The sequence below is a fragment of the Hippichthys cyanospilos genome, chromosome 4 (genome assembly GCF_059441005.1).
Source record: "Hippichthys cyanospilos isolate Australia breed blue-spotted pipefish chromosome 4, RoL_Hcya_1.0, whole genome shotgun sequence".
Lineage (NCBI taxonomy): Eukaryota > Metazoa > Chordata > Actinopteri > Syngnathiformes > Syngnathidae > Hippichthys > Hippichthys cyanospilos.
This window is the reverse complement of record NC_142372.1, coordinates 141,354-163,579: the sequence shown is the minus strand read 5'-3', so window position 1 is coordinate 163,579 and position 22,226 is coordinate 141,354. Positions and strand designations below refer to the sequence as shown.

The following is a 22,226-nucleotide window of genomic DNA, read 5'->3' as shown; positions in this document are numbered from 1 at the left end:
TTTATTTTTTAAACGACAGGAAAAGCCAGTCGCGGGCGAGCGAGCGAGCGAAATGGAGCGCGGCCCGCGAGCGCGCACAGTCTGGTACGGAGCGCGGCCGACGCGCTTCCTGTCAGACTGGCTCCTCGCCGGGACGCTCAAGTTGCCCGAGTCGCCGCCGCCGCCGTCGCTTGCTGGCCGGCTACACGACAACGCGGAAAGCCGGCGTGCGCGCTGCCCGGTGGGAGCGAGTGTGGACGATCGGCCGGAGCGTGTGGACTTAGCGGGCAAACGGCGACATGCCGGCCGTGTCGAAGGGGGACGGAATGCGCGGCCTCGCCGTTTTCATCTCCGACATCAGAAACTGTAAGTTTGCCGCCCGCCTCGCCAAACTTTAAAGCTCTCTTTATGACGTCCTCAAGTTGACGCCGGCCCGGGACGCTATTGAGGGAATCCCAAGTCTTAAGTTTCAAGTACCAATTGCAGACTTTGACAGCTAGCCGCCGAGCTATGTAGCAGTTAGCTAGAAGATGCTAACGTCGCGACGAAGGGCGTGACCGACACTTTTACTCTACAAAATTCTCACACTTAAAAAGTCCTTTAAAGCAGGGCTTCTCCAACCTGTTGTTGTCAGGGACCCCTCTTAGAAAGCACATTTTCCAAGGACCCCCATTGCGAACGAAAAGCGTCATTTAAGGCAAACATTAGTGCCCTTTTTATTCACCAACAAATTATGTTTGACTAGTGCGTTTGTTACATTTCAGCCATACTAAAGTTTAGAAAATAAAAATCGCAAATTGCACCCCTCCTTATCGCAAACTGGGTCAATATCCCCCAAACAGGTTGCCGCCAATTATTCAGTCCAAAAAAGCAGTATACAATAAAATGCCGCTTCAGCTTTCCTGGATTCGTAGCCTCTCAGCAAGGAATTGTAAACAAATATGGGTATATACTATTTTTATTCATGACCCAAATTATTTCATGGACCCCCTGCAGTCGGGCCACGGACCCACGGGGGTCGGCGGACCGCGCTTTGAGAACCCTGCTTTCAAGCATGTTGGATATGGTCCGCGCTTTGAGAACCCTGCTTTCAAGCATGTTGGATATGGTCGCTTATCCCACCGTTAAATGCAATTGGACATCAAAGACTTTTTGACTCGTAAGATAATCGTTTTTGTCACACATTGTAGTCGCTCAATTTTGAGCTAGCGTTTTTTTCACAAATAATTTTAATTCATGAACAGCAAAAGCCAGGAAGCTTGATGTACTTTGGAGTATACCCTCTGCAGATAATACAGAAACAGGTGCTATCCCTCTTGCAAGAGTGTCTCTTTCTTTTGATATTGTCAAAGTTAAAAAAAAAAAAACAATATAATACTGCAGCTATACAGTGATCGACCCGTCCGGCTACCTCGTCAAAGGAACTTTTCCCAAGGAATTATCTCCGTTTGACTTCGTTGACTCCTCGGCTTGAAGGTATAGTTTATCCTGACAAGTCCAAGTCATACATTCTTTAGGTGTCCAATTGAGTGGCCTTTATGTTTATGATATGATTTAACAAACAGCAGCAGTTCCGGCCAACAAAGTCTACACCTTGTTAGAAAACGTGAGGTAGCCATCTTGAATATACTTTGAATGACAAGCATCTATCTGCTCCAAACATGGGTTTACCCGAGAGGAAGTTAGTGTTCTTTTACCGAACATGTTTGGGTTTGTTTTCAGGTAAAAGTAAAGAAGCAGAAGTCAAACGGATCAACAAGGAACTGGCCAACATCCGATCCAAATTTAAAGGTAACGTGGGGCGAGCGCTACACGATGAACCACCTTACAATCTGGTGCGCCTTATACAGCGCATAAACCGCCACTTTTCATTTTTGGGGTTGAAGAAGTAAAAACTCCAACGCCATGTCAATTCTTCAATTTTTACCTCTGCATTTCAGTCATAGATGTACGCATTTCAGTCATAGATGTATGTTTTACGAAGGCCATTTCTATAACAGCCAATTTGAAATTTTCATTTGCTATTTACGCTTGCAATTTTGAAGCAATTTTTCTGGGGACGTGGCGCCTTACAGCGCGGAAAATACATGACCGTAACGCGGACCGAGCTCCCGCCGTACTCACCGGCACACGTATTCTGTCCGCGCTTGGCGAACGAGATATTTTTGTCGGGAGCTAGTCGGGGACCTTTCTTTGCCTCTTTTGGCTCTGCGTCAGGCGGCAGGTGTTCCAGTAGAGCTCAGTGCTGTTCCGCATGTTGAATCGTGCAGTCTTGGGTGTGTGTGTGTGTGTGTGTGTTTTCCCGTGAAGGTGCCGATGTTGTTTTGTTGCAGGCGACAAGGCTCTGGATGGCTACAGCAAGAAGAAGTACGTGTGCAAGCTGCTCTTCATCTTCCTCCTGGGCCACGACATCGACTTCGGACACATGGAGGCCGTCAACCTGCTCAGCTCCAACAAGTACACCGAGAAACAAATTGTAAGCCTGCGTTCCTGGACGAAAACCTTGGTTTTGATAAGGCACTCCGAGTGTGTCCGAACCCGCCGGACACTCGCCGGAGCTCGAGGCGTCGCGGGCCCGGTCGCTCTGTCTGGAGGCCGGGGCTACAGCAAGTGGTCTCGTTATAGCCAGGAAGATAAAATGACGTCAAACGGAGCGTTTCTGGCTCGGCGGTAGAGCGGTTAGCACGTCCGCATCATAGTTCGGTGACCCGAGTTCAAAACCGGCCGGCTTCGGCTTTCCTGTGTGGAGTTTGCATGTTCTCCCCGAGTCCGCTCGGGTTCTCTCCAGGCACATTGGCTTCCTCTCCCGCGTTCCGATAAAAGCGCGTACCTACTTTCTCGTCGCTTTGAAACGGCACTTAGACAGGTCTCGAGGAAAACGTGCCGCCCGACCTTTGACTAGTCAAAGAATTCTGGCTAGACTCGAACGCTAGAATCCCGCCACGCAGCTTGTGGGCCACTGTTGGATTTGCGTCGCCCCCAGGGTTACCTGTTCATCTCGGTGCTGGTCAACTCCAACAGCGACCTGATCCGCCTGATCAACAACGCCATCAAGAACGACCTGAGCAGCCGCAACCCCACCTTCATGAACCTGGCGCTCCACTGCATCGCCAACGTGGGCAGCCGCGAGATGGCCGAGGCCTTCGCCTCCGACGTCCCCCGCGTCCTCGTGGCCGGGTGCGTCCTCTCCTGCGTCCGCTGACATTTGCGGGAAATGAAAAATCTCTTCCTTAAAAAAAAAACAACAAAACACGTACACATGTATTTGTATTAGGAATATCAAATACATTTTGACTGCATTTCCTCTCTCCCGAATAATTGTTCCGCATATTTATTTCGATTAATGGGCTCATATCATGATATTTGCGTGCTGTAACCTTCCAAGTGTGATGGTGAAGCGTGGGGGGTCACACGACAAGTCTTCCTTCGAGCTCTTTACTTGACTTCCAATACGCACCGGGGTTACAACCACCACTGAACGTTCTTCCGGTGATACTCGGCGTTGTTATTAACTTCTTAACTGCCTTACGCTATTTGAAACTTTCCACTCAGAGTCGCTGCATCTGAATTAATTCCAATGAAATCCTCGGTAGCGACATCTCTAAACAAATGGAAAAGGTCACGTTTACTGAAGCCGCACATCTCACCGAGAGGCTATTGCACATTACAACAATGAGTTATTTCATTCTAATTTTACTTGAAAGAAGGACTTCCTCCACTTTGTTGAATCGACTTACGGTTCCTGTTATGTACAGTACAGTATTTATTCTAAGATTGCAGCTGTCACATCCCGATGAAATCTCAGGGAGGCGGGGGGGATTTGTAAAATTAACATTTGGATTTTATTCCTTGAAAGAAAGGCAAGTTTTGACTTTGCGCGAGGGAGTAGTTTGCCCTCCTTTGAGAGAGTGAGCCGCTTGTTTTTGTGGCCTTCAGGGACACCATGGACAGCGTGAAGCAGAGTGCGGCGCTCTGCCTCCTCCGCCTCAACAAGACGTCACCTGACCTAGTGCCCGTGGGCGAGTGGACGTCCAGGGTGGTCCATCTGCTCAACGACCAGCACCTGGTAAGGCTTTTCGCCATTTTCGGCGCCCCCGAAACATGAGGCTGCTATTGCGTACTTGACTTATTATCGCTAACCACTTCTTGTCAGATCTGCATACGTCCTCACTGATATGATACCAGTTAAAATGTGCTAAGGAAATAAATGAAGGAACCGATGCTGATGATTAGACCCCACTCCCCCAGAAAAAAAAAAAAAAAAGTATTTAGTTTAAGAGAATGTGATTGAAGTTGAAAGTGGTTTGTATTTTGTAGTTTATATTTTGGTCAACTCTGGTGTCACTCTTGTGTGAATTCATTCACTCAGTTTGAACAGGTGAAGGATGCTAGCACACAATTGAAATTGCTGATACTGGTGTCCATCTCTATGTGACTGATTATTTTCGGAAATTGAGAATACAGTGGCCCCCCCCCCCCCGTGGACCCTAACCCTGTTACAGCGTCCCCGGCTTATGTTTTTTCATGTTGCGATATGGGATAGAGTTTTTGTCCCCTCTTTACGGTATTTTCCCGGCTTTGCGGCAAAAAGAACTGTCTTGACCCTAGGGGGTTGGCTGTATTTGTGTTGTTTTGGCTCCCTCTGCTGGCGTATTTAGGTAGTTGCACTTATTTACTCTTGACTATTGCCGTCAAACTGCTTCCATGCGATGCGTCGCTACTATGCTGGTCAGCCATTGGTCGGCGTCTCCTCACAGAGGTGCCGGTCTGCTATCGGTCGGCCTCACTGGTTTCAAAATGGCGGAACGGTAAAGCTTTGTTTGATTGCGAGCGGTTACAAAACCGTATTTATAGTGCATTTTACTGCTTAATTCAAGTTGAGTGGGTTAGCCATGGGTCCCAAGATTGCTAGTGGTTAAAGAGAGAAGTAAGAAGACGATTTATATGGAAACGAAGCTGGAGATGATCAAGAAATACCAAGCTACTTGCAAATATGGGCATAACAAGGGCCACTCAAAGGTAAATAAATCCTTTCTACATGTTTTATTTATGATGTTTTCTGATTGTATCCATGTATGTTATATATACGTCGCACTTGCTATACGATTTTGGTACCAATTTTGAATACGTACGTACAATTTTGATGTTTTTACCTGGGATTCTAAACGCATTGGCTATTTAACGTAGATTTGGATTGCCCGCCATAGGGTGAATCGATCTTACGAGCCCAACCGCAGAACGGCTTCATCTGGTAACGCGGGGGCCCACTGTTACTCCAAATCCAATACATCCACTTTGCAAGTTGCCATGTCACAAAGCTCCTTGACTGATATGATCTACCGATGATCTACCGTTAGCTTGACGAGTCAACCTAAAAAGTTGTCTTTGTTTTTCCCAGGGCGTGGTGACGGCGGCCACCAGCCTCATCAGCAGGCTGGCCCAAAAGAGTCCCGATGATTTCAAAACGTCCGTGTCGCTGGCGGTCGCCCGGCTCAGCAGGGTGCGCGGGGCGCGCGAAAATCAGATTTGCGTAACAAAAACAAATCCCCCCCCCAAATATTTTCTCGCAATATTTGCTCCAGATTGTGACGTCGGCCTCCATCGACCTTCAGGACTACACGTACTACTTTGTGGCAGCGCCGTGGCTCTCCGTCAAACTGCTGAGACTGCTGCAGTGCTACCCTCCACCGGGTACTTATGCTTTTTATTCTCATGCTATTGTCCGTATAGTCACTGTTAGAATTCAGGCACGATGTACGCCTGGGCAGTTTGGCCAATAAATACGGGCTGGTTTTCTTTTCGCCGTCACCGGCGCAGTCAAAGTCATAAACCCGACAGTAAGTATTTAAAGATAGCTTGATTCATTTCAAAAGAGAATCCTATGCAGATTGTTCACACAACAAGAATGTATATTGATTTCACATGCGTTCTAACACAAACGGTTCCTACTTTTTGCTTAACTTGACACCAATGATTTAAAAACTATCTTCAGCCCGTTTTGTCAAGCGGCCATCCGGCATTCTGCCAACTGCGCACAACTTCTATTTCCCAATAAGGACAACGTTTCCAAATAAGAAGTCTTGAAATTGTTGCGTATTAAATGTACATCATAATATACAAACGTCACAATACATAAACATTCGCAATTTAAAATGTACCGACATCCCAATCAGAAAATGAAATGGTTTTGTCTTATTTTACACAATAAAGGCGAAGGAATGTACAGCTGTTTCAAAGAGTTGAAGTTGTGGTCCACATGCTTTTTTCTGTGGAAAAAGGCACGTTCCTTTCAATGCAAAACTTCATGTCAAACAAAAAGACATCTTGGTCTCATTTTGTTATTCTGTCTTGCAAGCCAGACATAAGTAGTCTGATGACTCTTTGCACAGCTGTAGATTGACGCAGAAATCATTACATTAATCCGGTCGTTTTGAATGGGAAATGAGTTCTGAATGAAATTGTAGACCCCGCCATCTGAAAGAGTCCCCGCCCTAACGGACACCTTTTCTCCTTTTGGTTCGAACTACCGAGCTACGTATTAAGATGCATTCGATTTGGGCCAAACATTGGGGAGTCTCCTTTCCGCCGTTATCCGCAGAGGACGCGGCGCTGCGGAGTCGCTTGACCGAATGTCTGGAGACCATCTTGAACAAAGCCCAGGAGCCTCCCAAGTCCAAGAAGGTGCAGCACTCCAACGCCAAGAACGCCGTTCTCTTTGAGGCCATTTCGCTCATCATCCACCATGACAGGTGGCCAACACGGAGGCCTTGAAAGCGGCGCCTTGGCGGGAAGCCAAATGTAAACTTGCATGCGTGTATGTGTGTGTGTGTGTGTGTGTGTGTGGCGGCGGCCCAGCGAGCCCACCTTGCTGGTGCGAGCGTGCAACCAGCTGGGCCAGTTCCTGCAGCACCGCGAGACCAACCTGCGCTACCTGGCCTTGGAGAGCATGTGCACCCTGGCTAGCTCCGAGTTCTCCCACGAGGCCGTCAAGACGCACATGGACACCGTCATAAATGCTCTCAAGGTCAGACGGACGCAAAACGCATCGAGAGAAAGGATTACTTGCAAGCCTAGTTATTCAAAAATGATGGGATACCCCCTACACAACGACTCGATTTCACATGAATGAAGATAATTGCCTTTACGAATATTCGATGTCATAAAAGTAGTCAATGGATTGCAGTGTTTCTGAAGAGCTTTTTTTGGGGGGGGGCGGGGGGGGTTGATTATTTATTTATATATTGGGTCAGTAACAAAGCAGTGGGTGTCTTCAACCTGCCGGTTTCGCTTTTATCAGAGAAATAACGCCAGAAAAATAAGATATGAACCAACCTGACAAATTCCTGCACTAAGAAAAAAAAAAAAAAAATCCAATTTCATCTCATTTATTACAGCACGTTGTTTGCTGCATTATAGCAAGAGTAAGAACCTTATCAGCATTGTTTGCATTTAGGGAAAAAATATAGATTAAAAAAAGAAAGACATTTCTATTTGATTGTGTTTCATTTTCTTTGCACTTCACTGCACTCCTTGAAAAGAGGTTGTACAACCACATATTTTGATTGGGGCATCTTACTTCCACCTGATATTTGTGCATCATTATCTTTATTTACTTTTAGTTCCTCTTACTATGTGTTTATACAAAAGATGTATTTTATGAGCAGATGGGGAAACGATAAGTTATATACCACTTTGGCCCACTTGAGAATAGATCTGATTGAGATACCCCTGCGCAACGCCCATACTTTTTTGGGGCGCGTTCTGAGCTTTACGCCCCACGCATGCTCTTTAACGTCAAACGTATTTTGCCACAGACGGAGCGAGACGTGAGCGTCCGACAGCGTGCGGTGGACCTCCTCTATGCCATGTGCGACCGCAGCAACGCCAAGCAGATCGTGGCGGAGATGCTCGGCTACTTGGAGAACGCCGACTACTCCATCAGAGAGGAGATAGTAGGCCACGTCTTTCCCCCGACCCGTCTTAGCGCGCGGCGATCGTCGGCCGGGCCCTGCTTTTGCTATCTGTTGAATGTCTGGCACGAGGTTGTGTCCAAGAGTCTACTTTGTGCGTTTTTCTCCTCCAGGTGCTGAAGGTGGCCATCCTGGCGGAGAAGTATGCTGTGGACTACACCTGGTACGTGGACACCATCCTCAACCTGATTCGCATCGCCGGGGACCACGTGAGCGAGGAGGTGTGGTATCGCGTCATCCAGATCGTCATCAACAGAGACGACGTGCAGGGCTACGCCGCCAAGACCGTCTTTGAGGTGAGCCCGCGCCGAGCCGAGCCGAGCCGAGCCGGGTGTCCACACGCCCCCCTGCAATTCGCCGTCACTTCTTGTAGGCGCTTCAAGCACCCGCCTGCCACGAGAACCTGGTGAAAGTGGGAGGCTACATCCTGGGCGAGTTTGGCAACCTGATTGCCGGGGATCCGCGCTCCAGGTACAAACTAGCCTTACGTGCTCCCTGGACATCTCTGACGAGGCTCTCGCAGTTCTTGAAAAAGTTTGACGATTCCCAAAAGACGGCTCAAACGACTGGATCTAAAAGGGGTCGGCAGCCCGCGGCTCCGGAGCTGAATGCGGCCCTTCAGCGCCGCCCCAGAAGCTTTCTGGAGCCTTTTGGAATTCCCCAAATAAAAGACGCACACCCCTAAGTTTGGGGTGGGATTCTGACCTTTTCTACCGTGTATGAGACGCGCCGACACTTAGGTGACAGTGTCCAAACAAGAGCAAAACAGAAGAAACCTCAACTTCCTAAACACTTCTTGTTTTCACATTGAAGGGATTTTTATATATTGTAATGAATCTTTTGCTAATTTTCTCCGGAGAGAAGGCATGACCTCACAACTTCATGGCGTCAACAACACTTTGAAGATGAACTATTACCAAATTGTCCAATGCGGTTTACAAGTCAATGGTTCCAAACCGAGATCTCTGGATCGTTCCCGGGTTTCGGCGAAAACGATGAGGATTCGTCTTCACTTCTAGGTGTCATGGTGTCTGCCCCTTTTGATGTCACGGCAGGCAGGCCGTCCGGGGGGCCGACCAGATCACAATGCACAACTGATCTAACCCTAAGTCGAGAGTGAAGAAGAAGCAACCGATCTATATTACACTAAATCTCTCCGGAGAAAATGAAGAAAGGATTCATGATCGTATCTAAAAATACATGCATCTCTTCGATATCTGGAAGTGATATATTTGCTGCGCACAAAGTTAAACGCGTGTCACATTTCCCACACCGTGAGCCGTCAGTGAACATGAGGCATTCCGTTTCATGGCGGCTCCAGATTTGTTTTTTTGCTTCAAAGTGGCTCCCTCAACATTCCGGGTCACCGAACCCCGGCCTTTAAAAGCTGGGAGGCCCCCTCAAGCGAAGCGTAACGGCCCCCGTTTGCTAACTTGTCGTCCTTCAGCCCGCTGGTCCAGTTCAACCTGCTCCACTCCAAATTCCACCTGTGCTCGGTGCCCACGCGGGCGCTGCTGCTGTCGTCGTACATCAAGTTCATCAACCTGTTCCCGGAGGTGAAGAGTACCATCCAGGAGGTTCTGCGCTCAGACAGCCAGCTCCGCAACGCTGACGTGGAGCTGCAGCAGAGAGCCGTGGAGTACCTGAGGCTCAGCTGCATCGCCACCTCGGACATCCTGGTTCGTACTGAGCACGCCTTCCGCTTTTGCTCCTCTTGCAACTTGGTCCATTTGTCCCAAAAAAGAACGAAAACCCCTGAGCAATAATTGCATCGTTCCCCCACTTCAACCTGACCTTAAAATGGACACATAAGGCAAACAGAAATCGACACCGCAAAACGGTCAATCAAACCTCGTGCAATTTTGTGGTCAAACCAAACACAGCAAGAAAACGAATGACACTTTTTGTATTTAAGACGGCCAAAAATCGGCCTCGGGAAATTGCGACCGGGCCGTTGCAATGATGACGGTCAGCGCGGAAGACAAACGCAAAGCTCTCGTTGATGGGCAGGCCACCGTCCTGGAGGAAATGCCTCCTTTCCCGGAGAGGGAGTCGTCCATCCTGGCAAAGTTGAAGAAGAAGAAAGGACCCGGCAACGTGCCCGGCGCCGACGACGCCCGCCGTAACCTCAACGGCGCTACGGAGCACAACAGCTGCGCCGACGACGCCGCGGTAAGGCCAAAGTCACGCGCTCCCTTTTTTTCTGGCTTCGTGCTGACTTTGCCTTCTTTTTTTCTGGCTTCGTGCTGACTTTGCCTTCTTTTTCTTCTCTGTTGGTCCTCCCTCCATCAGTCCTCTCCTTCACTGATGATGGCGCCTCTCGCCAACCGGCCCCGCCCCGCTCACTCTGTTCCCATCGCGCTCTCTGCCGGCACGACGGTACTTTCGTAATGCCGTCGGATTTGCGCTATTATCTCTGCCGCGACGTTAGGTGCCTTCTTTCGCCTGGTGGACGGCGCGATGCCGTGGCAACGGCGTTTCATCGAACGATCGCCTCACGCCGCGGCCGAAGCTTCGTGATGTTTGCAGCGCTTTGGGTCACTAGCTACTTTTCTTTGTCAGTTTGAACACCTTAAAACAACTAACGTAACGCAAGCTGCCTCTTACTGTATTTGCACTTCCTTTGGCTTTCCCAAGGCTGTCAAAGAATTGTTCTTTTTGCCAACAATTTAACTGTATGTTACAACAAGGGCTGCAGCTATCTCGGATTTTTGGTATCGGGGGCACTACAGGAAATTCAAATAGAATACGGAGGGTCCGAATTAACACAAAAACGTTGTCGAGGCGAACGCTCGGACTCCTTTTGACAAATGCCTTCGGCTAGTTCAAAATGCTAACGCTGCGTTTTTTCGTCGCGTGAGATGGCTGGCACCGCACCGCGCGGCTTAAAGCTGCTTCTGTTTAGCGGCGACGAGGCCAACCGGTCAAGTCTTTAGCGGCTCATCTGTACTCCTGCGTCGCAGAACTCGGCGCACGCTTTCAACGACCTGCTCAACCTCAGCTCGCCCCCCGCCGCCGTCGCCGGCTCCAGCCTGCTGGTGGACGTCTTCTCGGAGGCCGCGCCGGAAGCCGTCCCCGCCTCGACCTCCGCGCCCGACCCCGCCGTGTCCGACGAAAACTTTGGCAGGTTTGTTCCGCCAAGGCTTCGTGTAGAAAAGTATAAAACCGCTTGAGAAGATGCTTGGCAATTAGGCGTATCAAGATTGTACCCGTGAGCAAAACTATCATGCTATTAAAATACCGCGCTCTTATTTTTTCCCATTGAACACAGCATTTTATTTGGAAAGAAAATGTTAGAATATTTGGTACATTGAGAAATGTCTTCCATATTTGGTTTAGAATGAAGACTCCTTGCTTTTTTAAAAATTGTTCTTAGCAAGTCGCAGTGCCCCTCTACTGGTGGGCTATTCTTAGGACGACGACGTCCTCCTTATCCTCCATGCATGCCAAGAAGGTTGGAAAAAAAAAAGTGATTGCAATCTTGCTATCTAATAAAGTAATGAGCTACTATCACTTTTTTTTTCCTTTTTGAAGTGGGTTTTAAGAGCCATCTCATAAGACAAAAAGAGCACACGGGGCGTATCGTCAATTGATTTTGATTGTTAAAGCATTGTCCACTCATAAAGCTCTGTCCACTCATCTCCCAGAAGTTGGTGACGTCAACAAAATCCAGCGCATTTATTGGCTTAAACACAAACATTTCCAAATCCTGCAGCGTGATGCCGAGGCTAAGACAAAGGACCCCATCCTCCATGCGCGCCAAGAAGGTTGAAAAAAGATGTAACATTTTCAAAGATGCGGCTTAAAGCTGCAAGCAAGCCATCTTATTGCGCTCCGTTTAAACACCCCCTTTGCTAGATTGAACAAAATAGGAAAGCGCTCATTACTGGTTCTAGACCAGCCATAGGCAAACTATGGCCGGGGGGCCAGAGGGGGCTCGTTAAGATTTTTAATCCGGCCCGCCGAGCTTGACAAAAACGATCAGTCAGGAGGAGAATAATATTGTTAATATCCTGAAAGATAGCGGAGCTGTCAGTGCTTCCAAGTCGTCGCTGTCAGCACTTAAAAAAGGCTTGATTTTGTTCATTTCTCCTAAATAGTCAATAGTCCGTGGACTTCAATAACACGATTGTAATACTTAGCCTTACTCTTTCCTATCGATATCCCACATCTTTCTTCTAATATGAGGTGAATTATCGTAACTCCTTCCGTCTGCTCCTGTTCCGGCCCTTTTGTCAAATTTGAGACCCCCTCCGTTGCAGGCAACGAGGCGGTTACGGAGACCATGTGCTAATAATCCTTTCGAGTGGACGTTGCTAACACCGCCGCGTGTTTGCCCGTGCAGGTTCGTGTGCAAGAACAACGGCGTCCTCTACGAGAATCAACTTTTGCAGATCGGCCTGAAGTCGGAGTACCGGCAGAACCTGGGTGAGGGGCCGGCCGCCCTTCCTCCGCGGGTCTGGGGCCGGCCGCCCTTCCTCCGGGCGTCTGGGGCCGGCCGCCCTTCCTCCGGGGGTCTGGGGCCGGGCCCGCTCGCCTTGACGCCGCTCGCTCTCGCTTTCCAGGTCGAATGTACGTCTTCTTCGGCAACAAGACGTCCGGCCAGTTCCTGGGCTTCTCCTCCGCCGTCAGCAGCCCAGACGCGCTCAAAGCTCATATCCTTTACGACCCTCCGCACGAAGCCATTTGAGAAGGCCGGATTGGGAAGGTCCGGTTAATATTGTTGGGATGAAGCGGTAACGCGCGCTCCACTCGCCAGCGAACTTTGTTTTGGTTAACCGCGAGCGCACATGTGAACGTGCACGCCAAGGCGGTGGATCCCGTCATCGAGGGCGGCGCGCAGGTCCAGCAGGTCCTCAACATCGAGTGCGTGTCGGAGTTCAGCCACGCGCCTCTGCTCCTCATCCACTTCAGGTGCGCCCGCCACCCGCTTTTCATCTTTGCCTGCTCAGAATTGCAGCAATATTCCGGCATTCGTGAAACGTCTTAGCCTTCTTACCTACGCACGTTCATTTTATTCTCCCGGTAAAGGTGATGAAAAATGCGATTGCCCCGAAACGACAAATGAGAAAACGTCTTTTTGTCGGATAACGTGGCACCGAATGTTTTTTTCATGTTGTTGCGAATGTCTGCGTGCGCGCAGGTACGGCGGCGCCCCGCAGAACATCTCGCTCAAACTCCCCGTGATGCTCAACAAGTTCTTCCAGCCCACGGAGATGACGTCACAAGACTTTTTCCAGCGCTGGAAGCAGCTGGGCCTGTGAGGCGCAGTCCGACCCCCGCCCGGGGAAAAAAAAAGAAGTCTATTGGGCACGCCAACTTGTCGGATCGCCGTTTGCTGTCTTGCAGGCCCCAGCAGGAAGTCCAGAAGATCTTCAAGGCCAAACACCCGATGGACGGCGAGGTCGCCAAGGCCAAGGTGGGCTCGCGGCACGTGAGTGGGAGGAGGGGGGGGGGGGGGGGCGTTGACGCGCAAAATGAAGCTATTTGCCCGTTGTGCTTTTTTCTCAGATTTTGGGCTTCGGAGCGGCGCTGCTGGAGGCCGTGGATCCCAACCCGGCAAACTTTGTGGGAGCCGGCGTCATTCACACCAAGACTTCTCAGGTCGGATGTCTTCTCAGGCTGGAGCCCAACACGCAGGCGCAGGTAACGCACGTCAACACGCGCAAAACACACGCCCGCGCACCGACGTAGGCATCCAAACACACGCGTGCATATCTCTGCGTACGCGTGTGCTTTGATGCCTACGTCGCGCGCGTTTTGCACATCGACAAACGCAAAAACACAAGCACACGTTCATCGACACGCAACCAAGGGGGTTTTCGATTGTAGCGGGGACATAATACTCTTCCTCGCCCCTCACCCGAACCGGGTCTGTCGGGGGCCGTGTGGAGGAAAATACATCCTCTGCCGGGCGGACAGGTCAAATTCAACTATTTAACTTAAAAACAATGACACTTGTGGCAATTATATGTAATCCCAATTTGTTACGAAAAACAGGGCTCAAGTGTAAATATACTGCATTTTTGAAAAGCAAAAAGAATGAGATACATCGGAGCGGAGCAACTTCATTTTCGGTCCCCAATAGCATTTTTCCTTAAACTGCATGAAATGAATGGAAACGTTCTAATACCGTTTTTCCATTCCGTCCTAAAATACATATTGTAGAGCGTACAAGATGGCAGCGGCCCCTCTCTCTCGCCACGACGCGTCTGCCGTCGCTTGAAAACGTGCCGGCTACCGTAAACGTACGTGGCATCGACACCCCGCTCCGCGTCTCCGATTTCGTCGGTGGTAAGTTGCTAGCGCAACCGGCTCAGGAGTTAGTGAATTGAAAAACATCTCGCCAGCCGGATTTTCGATCGACCTTAGCCTAAGCGCAAGCAAAATCCAATCCAAAGCGCTACTCAAAGAGAGTCTTGCCCCTCAAATAGAGGTCTGAACTTGTAGCAAAATCCACGGGTGCGCTCGCGCACACACACACGCGCGCGCGCTTGCAGAATTCTTTTCGCCGCATTTTGTCCAAGTCGCCAACCAGGTTGCGTGTGTGTTTGTCTCTCGTCAGATGTACCGGCTGACCCTGCGGACGAGCCGCGAAAGCGTGTCTCAGAGACTTTGCGATCTGCTCTCAGATCAGTTCTAGGCGCTTCTTTGTACAGTTTGTAAGTTTGGTTTTTTCAAATGTATTTTTGGCACGTAGCTTCACGGCCTTTGACTCGCGCCGCACGCGTCCGACGGCCTGGCAATTTTTCTAAGAAGGATCTTGCCGGCGTTTGCGCGCGAGCGCGGAACAGGTGCTTGAGCCTCGTCCTGCAGCTCGGCTTTGAAAGCCACGCGCACACTCACGCGCGGTAGTGCCTTTCACGCTTTCCACTGCCTCACTCACCGCTCGCACCTCAACGCAGCTTTGGATCATCCGACGCTCCTTCCTCACCGCCTTAAGAGTTGTCCGCTTTGGAAATAAAGAGACGCTCGCAAAGCACTTTAGTGGCTTTTCATACATGGCCGTTGGACAGAACAAGGGAAAGAAATGCTGTCAAAAGATCATTCTCAGAGAATAAAGTTGTAAAGTGAGGTGAAAAACAAAGACATGCTTTGGGGGTGTTCAGGAAACCTACAACTTATGATGAGAGAAAAAAAGAGGAATAAAATACTAAGAGGATACAGTTGTGGAAAAAAAAGTGAGACAGTTAAAACTGAACTTTTTGAGGCATGTGCTTGGTATTTATTTTTTGCTATTTACAGACCTTATGCAAAGAGAATTTGAGCCAGTCAAGAAAAAAAAATGTTGGCAGAATTTGTACTTGTCACAATTCTTCTGACTTTCTCCCCAAAAAAGCAGTTCTGACTTTTCTGAGAATACGGCTTGACAAGTGTAAATTTGAAATCCTAATGAGAATCGTGACTCGCAATCGTCATTACATACTTTTCAAACTTCACTTGACAAACTTTTCCGGTTTTTCACTCTTTCGTTTACTCATAAACGTGACAATTCTGACTGAGAATTCTGGGAGTGAAATCTGATTAAGTCCCGTTGTTGCCATTCCCGCAATTTCGTCTGTCACTTTAAAGCGTGACAATAAAAAAGGGAGGATCGCGGGAATGGCCGGAATCGCGAATTGTTCGAAACCCCCATTTTTCAAGCCGGTCACGGTTCCGAAACGAATGACTCGAGGGCCAAGTCGCCATTGGGGGTTTCTCGCCGCTCGTTTGCATCGTTTGGTTTAACGGGACAAGGCGGACGCGACTTTTTAATAGGGGATTGGCGGGCGCTCGTAAACGGGCCCAACGGAGGTGGGAAAGCGGCAGCCCGGTCCCGCCCGGTCAGTCGGCGTAGCGCACCTCGGCTCGGAGCTCGGCGCTGACGTAGTTGAGCAGGGCGGCCAGCACCCGCTGCTGCAGCGTGGCGTTGCCCGTCACCAGCGCCAGCAGCTGCGCCGCGTCCGTCCAGTTCAGGCCGTCCAGCGCGGCGCTCACGTCCTCGTACAGCTTGCGCCGCTGCGCCGGCGGCAGCTCGGCCAGGATCTGAGCCAGCGGCCGGAAGTGGCCGCCGGACAGCCAGGCCGCCAGCAGGCTGCCCGCCACGCCCCCTGGTGGGCGCAAAGCGCAAACACTCAACGCTCGCGCGCGCCGGAAAACCATTTGCCTAACGGTCGCCATTCTCCAGATTTGGAATCCATTTAAAATGGCCCAAAATCCATACTATGGTTCACGTCTTGTTGCTTTCCGTCTCGTTAAGAGGATGGACGGATTGTTCGATGGATCGTGGATGGGACGGTTGTCGCTGCGCAGCTGTAGAATGAGGCGGAAATCATTGCCGGTGCGTGCATCGAATCGAATGCTCTTATATCGGAAATCTTATTGATTCAAACGTCGGAATTTCGCGGCGGGCCAAAGAGTCCCAACCCTATTCCTCATTATTCAAAACCGATGTGTTCTTGCAAAGTAGGGTGAAGATTCTTTGCGCAGCCACGGATTGAAGTGGAAATCGCGGTTGACCGAATCGGACCGTAGGCCCAAAAGTCGCGATGAAATCGAACGGCGAGACAAAGATTCCCACTCCTAACCCTTGTCATTTGCAAACCGAGCGGTAAAATCCTCCTCTCTCGCCCCATGGCAGACGTCGGCCGCTTGAGCCTGCTTTGCGCTTGCTCGAGGATCAGGTGAATGTTTGGACTCGGCGCGACCGAGCTCAGAATTCTGGTCAACCCCGATTGAAAACTTGGAGCTTGACTTGCCCTTCGACGATTCGGTCTGTTTGTTGTCCTTAAATGAGAAACTCTACTTGAACTCCGGGATCTTTTCCTTTCTGTCTGTCTACTTGTTTTTGCTACTTCTTGCTTTTTCCTTCACGTTCTGCTTCACAAGCCTTGTTAATCGATGCGGCCACCTTCAGAGGCAAATTCGGCCTCCATCCCCCCGTGACTTAAAACGGCCTTTTGTGCCTTGCGCCCTTGGGGTACGTAGACTCCAGTTACTTTTCTCCGCCTGAGGCGATGCGCTAACAGACGGAAATCAAAAATCTTCTTCCTCGTCACAAAGCAGGAGGAAGCCCCTGTCCCCTCCCCGCAAGCTCGCGCCCGTCGCGTTTGTTTGGGATTTATTTGTGTGTCGCGGCGCTCCCGCGAGCCACAAATAGCAGCAGCGGGCTAAAATAGTCACGTCTCACTTTCACCGTCATCCTGAACATCGTTAGCTTTCTGAGTGCCGCATATTGAAGGGTGCTTTTTTCCAAAGTAACTTCAATGCGTCAAGTCATCAGAAAGGTGCAATTACACAACTTCTTTTGTTCCTAAATTCTTGGCTTAAGAGCGCGTTGAAGCTGCTCCTCGTTTTGCAAAAGACAAAGAAAAAGATCAACTTGGTCTGCTGAGGCTAGCTGAACTACACTTGATGTTTAGTGTGACTCCTTAAGAAACGAAGAATCAAAATTTAAAATACATTCCCCGCCACTAGAGTAATAAATCTAAAGTCTAACCTTTTTTGGCTTGAGCTAAAGCACACCACAGAAAATACTTTGATCGCAAACTGACATGTATTTTTTTGTAAGCACATTTTTTTCTAAGTTTTTCTTTCCTGGGAAATGTAAAACAGGGAAAAAATATCATGTATTTAAAAAAATCCCTGAATAAAGGTCACAACTTTATTTTCTCACTAAAAAAAAAAACAGAAAAATTAGCCAACTTGTGAGCATGAATTAAGCGCTTGTTATTTTTGTGAAGTATTTAACTAGACAAAATCCCCAGCAGTTTCCCCGCTGGTTTTTGACAACCAAAAACGTGCACATTTCTTCGCTTGTGATGACAATGGATGGCGCTTGTCCATCAGAGTGTGCCTTACCAACAGCCATGCCGGGCGGTCCGCCCACCAGGCCTCCCACAAAGGCGCCTCCCCCCGCCATCAAGGCTCCCCTGGCCGAGCCCTTGACCGCCACCTTGATTTGCTCGTGCGCCGAGATGTCGCAGCACAGACGCATGACGTCATCCACCCTGGGCGCCATTCCGCCAACGCTGCGGGAAAAACGCCATTTGAAAAAAAAACATGTTTGCCAAGGAACGCCAAACTCTGAGTTGCATTCAGTGACGAATGAACGTTTTCATCCCAAAATTCGGTTTCTCCACGCGGGCTCGGGGAAAAAATACAAACTCCGCACGGGAAGGCCGGAGCCAGCTGAGAAGAAATCCGATTCTCTTTAAAGACGAGGCGGACATTTTAACCACTCTTGCGCCAAGCCGCCCAACGAAGTATCCACATCCAAAATCGTGGGGTTGGCCGTTATTTGGCGATAGTGCATTTCGGAGAACCGTCAAAAGTAATGAAAAAAAAGGCTCCAAAAGCCATCTTGAGTCTAACTAGCACTTTGGTAGAAAAGACTCATTTCAACATTTCTAGTGCGTTTGTGTGCCCCGCCCGGGTGCATGGATTGTCTTTAGTCTTGACGGACTGAAGCTAATAAGTGAGCAAAAAAATGAAAAGATCTGAAAAGTCTTTAAGAAATTGTACTACCTGCTATTCTTACGATGAAGCGCCTGCTGTCATTTGCTGTCAACCTTCGATGATCTTATCACATCAAAGCAGATAGGCGGTGGCCTCAAGTAGCTCTAAGGTTTGGCTTTAACAGTTCCACATTTAGTAAGAAAAATACGTTTGTACTAACTTTTTGTTGTTGTTTTTGCCTGACGAAGTTGATACAGGCACTTAGTTAAAAGTTACACTGGTTTGTTTTAGTGACTACTCAACGCAACGCGGCCATTACAAAGTTGTCCGAAAGACGTGTTTGCTTAACAGCATTTATGTATAATTATTTACTTTAAATGTCAGTCGCTAAAATTAGCTATTCTTACCGGTACACGTGTTGTGGGAAAGTCGAGTTTGACCGTGTTGTTGTTGTTTGAGACGCTTATCGACGACTTCCGGATAGGTCTCAGAGACGAAACAGTTGGGCCAATAAAGTTCCTCTCTAAGCAGGAAAAGCCATTTGCTGTCCGTTCCAGGTCATCCAGTGGCCACGGACAAAGGATAGACTGATGTTTGAGTGTATTGTCATCCAAACTCTTGCGTCGAATGAAACGAAGATAAACGGAAACTCTTGCTTCGAATGGAAACGAAAACGCATAAACGGAAATCGCTGCGCATGAGCTCGACGTTCCTTCCGACTCCTGACGTCGAGTTACTATCCCTGACCCCGCCTTCTTTCGGCCGGTACGAATAACGGATTTAATGGCGATAAATTGACGCGCCGAAAAAGAAAACATTTATAATGTGTTTTTGAATCCATATTTCATCCACATTTCACTTAGTGCGGAAACTTAGCTATTGTCGTTTGTGCCGCGCTCACATGACGTCACGTTGAATCATTCCGCCTCATTTGGGGCGGTTCTTGATGACGTCGTCGACGTGGGTCGGGAGGACTGCGCTTGAACTAACAAGCTGGTAATCAAAACAAATCTGCAGCACGAAATCAACTCGACGACCGCACCCCTGAAGAAGAACAATAAGTTGTTTTCCCTCCCTCGGTTAAGTTGACAATACTTTTGTCATCTTCGAGGAGATCAATGACATCTCGCCCTCCAAATTTCGTGATCTTAACTGTCGGCCATTATCAAGTTGGCTTTCCCTTTGGAGTATGTGGGACGTCACTCACACTTGCATAAAGTCATTCTTGCTCCGGGGGGCATAACTAGCGTTAAACGTATTATTTACTTGTTTATTTATTTGCACAGTACCTTGGTTGAGTGCATTATCATTGGACATTTTCAAGATGTCAGATGCATAATAATACTACACAATGAAATTCTTGTTCTATTCACTTCCGCGAGTAGGCTACATTCCACAATGGAGCAAATAAAGTAGGCAATTAACAAACAGTAATGTTGCAATGCGGGCAGTAATAGCGAACCGCTAATAAATGAACAGACTTAAATTCTGAGTGGATCATGTAGTAGATGGAGAGGAAGAAACTGTAAACAAATGATGAGAGTGTAGCGGACACTAGGACCATGTCTCTCACCCAGTAGGCATGATCCTTTGATGCGTTGAACCTGTTGGCTTTGTCTTTGCTGTTTTGGACTTTGTTGGATCAGTTTTGTGATGGCGCGCGAAGAGTAAAGATCTCCACTAGCGCAGCAACGTGTGCTTTCTTCGCCTCGCCACAAGAGTGGAAAATATGTAGCACACAAAATATAAACAACAACAATATCGCACACGGTATTTTACTCTATTTTGTTAATATTGTACATTTCTTAATGTTTATTTGCAACACTGCGGGACACCTGCCACGACACTTGATTCTGTACGCCCTGAATCGGAATATGTGAAACGTGGAAAGGCGTCATGTGCACAGGTGGCCACAAGAGAGACAAAACCTGAGAAACTTCACCAATCTAAATATTGACAGCTCATTTTGACAGGCTTGGGAAAAAGAAAAGTTCCCCGAAATGATGTATTTTAACTGGACCTTGGTTTTCAGTCATAATGACAAATCATCTTTTAGGGCTTTTTGTGAACCCTGGCTCTAACAAGGAGCAAAACCAATCTCAATTGTCTTTAGTCATATTCGTTGGGGCAGGTTGCCATGACGATGATTGGCAAGATCATTTCTCAGCTACTCGGCGGTGGCTAACCCTAACCCTGAGAGGGACGATGGGTAGAGGCTCCGAAGGCCCCAACGCGGGGTGCCCCTTAGGGCTGAATGATGACCAGCGGGGGGTCTGATACGTCCCCAGTGTGGAGCGTGCGCTACGAGGTAGGGCTTCGGCCTCAACTCGGATCCTTTCCCAAAAACCTAATCCCAACCCTAACCCTAATCCCAACCCTAACCCCAATCCCAACCCTATTCTTTTTTTTTACCTAACCCAGCCAGAGCCTAGGAGTCGTGATGGTTTGTCTTTGGACTTTTCCCCTAAAAAAAAATTCTTCCCTTTTTTTAACCTTCTTTTGAACTTTTGCACATATTTATTCTTTTGGGTAGGTGTCTTATCCAAGTATAAATCTATATAACATTTATCTAACAGGCCTCTCGGAAAAGGTTGTTTTTTTTTTTTTTTTTTTTTTTTTCTCCCTCCCCTTAGTCAGGTGGTTTTATTCAAAGAAGCCCTTCCAGACTGAAGTCCCTCGAGGGGGCGGAGCCATTAATTAATTTCAGGTGCTTCACTCACATGGCTCATACTCTACTTAAGGAGCAGGAGGGACCACACCTTAGTTTGTATCCCCTGAGGAAGCCAATGCTGGCGAAACGTCGGGACTCACAAACCCCCTGACTAGAAATGTCCCTTAGGCTTCTCTAACCTGTTCTTGACCCTTTCGGCGGAGGCGGTTTTTCCTGGATCGAGAAAAAAAAAAAAAAAAATTCTTTTATTTTACCTAACCCCAGCCCCAACCCTATTCCTAACCCTAACCCTAGCCCTAACCTTCTCACCCTAATGTAGACCCTAATCCTAACCCTTGTCTGTCCTGTTCTAACCCTAACCCTAGTGTGTTACTTAATAATGTCACCAAATATAACCCTAATTGTCCATAAACATCTATATTCCAACATAATATATAAGAATAAAAAGTAATAGGCTATAGGGGAGCATTTAAATATATCTCAACATAATATAATATCATAAAGATATTTGATATAATTCAATAATGGCATAAAGTAATACATTATACAACTAGTAATATACATATATTTGTGTAGGTGTATTTTATATATGTATATATATATATATATATATATATATATATATATATATATAAAGCTATTATAACAATATAAAGTAATATAAAGTAATAAGTTATAGAGGAATATTTAAATTTAATACAATATAGTGTAATATTAAGTAATATATAATAATTGCATAAAGGCAGATATTTAACTAATACATAAAATATATACACATAATTTATTATTATATAATTACTACAAATGATATATACATATATCTCATTAGAACATAGCAAGTAATATACAAGAAATAATTACATTCATATAGTATAGACAAATAATAAGGGGAGTTTACATGAGAGAAGGGATTGAATGTTATTTTCAAATGTTAATTTTGTTCGTTTGGGAAATCCAATTGCGTGGGAGGGGTATATATAGAGCGGGATTGCGAAGGACGGGCAGCCAGTTGGGGTTTGGCTGTGTGAGGTGGAAGGACCTCGGAGAAAGTTGTGTGCCGTGGAACAGACCTGAGGAAGGCGAGGCAGCGCCGAATCGTAGTCAGTGCGGCACACGGGGTAGAATTATATTAAAATAATTAGACTTGGGTGGGTTTTTGCTTTACATTA

At 47.9% G+C, this 22,226-nt stretch overlaps 2 protein-coding genes across 3 annotated transcripts; one reads left to right on the top strand and one right to left on the bottom strand.

Annotated features, from left to right (window-relative positions):
* Window positions 1-130: 130 nt before the first annotated feature.
* On the top strand, window positions 131-14,931 carry LOC148424166 (AP-2 complex subunit alpha-2-like). Of its 2 annotated transcripts, XM_088412444.1 has the most exons (23): window positions 131-345; window positions 1,702-1,770; window positions 2,313-2,455; window positions 2,963-3,156; window positions 3,916-4,045; window positions 5,378-5,479; window positions 5,562-5,670; window positions 6,578-6,728; window positions 6,835-7,003; window positions 7,794-7,931; window positions 8,063-8,245; window positions 8,323-8,420; window positions 9,397-9,628; window positions 9,960-10,121; window positions 10,242-10,328; window positions 10,913-11,076; window positions 12,295-12,377; window positions 12,515-12,606; window positions 12,742-12,863; window positions 13,093-13,209; window positions 13,299-13,368; window positions 13,461-13,595; window positions 14,515-14,931. In XM_088412444.1, the coding sequence occupies exons 1-23, from the start codon at window positions 279-281 to the stop codon at window positions 14,590-14,592; spliced, it is 2,895 nt and encodes a 964-aa protein (XP_088268570.1). In that variant the 5' UTR covers window positions 131-278; the 3' UTR covers window positions 14,593-14,931. The 2 variants fall into 2 exon arrangements, with proteins under 2 accessions (XP_088268570.1, XP_088268571.1); XM_088412445.1 differs by lacking the exon at window positions 10,242-10,328.
* A 220-nt stretch (window positions 14,932-15,151) lies between these two features.
* On the bottom strand, window positions 15,152-19,123 carry LOC148424165 (protein C19orf12 homolog). The gene is made up of 3 exons (XM_088412446.1): window positions 18,794-19,123; window positions 17,790-17,959; window positions 15,152-16,039 (listed from the first exon to the last, which is right to left on the bottom strand). The coding sequence occupies exons 2-3, from the start codon at window positions 17,947-17,949 to the stop codon at window positions 15,774-15,776; spliced, it is 426 nt and encodes a 141-aa protein (XP_088268572.1). The 5' UTR covers window positions 17,950-17,959; window positions 18,794-19,123; the 3' UTR covers window positions 15,152-15,773.
* Window positions 19,124-22,226: the final 3,103 nt, after the last annotated feature.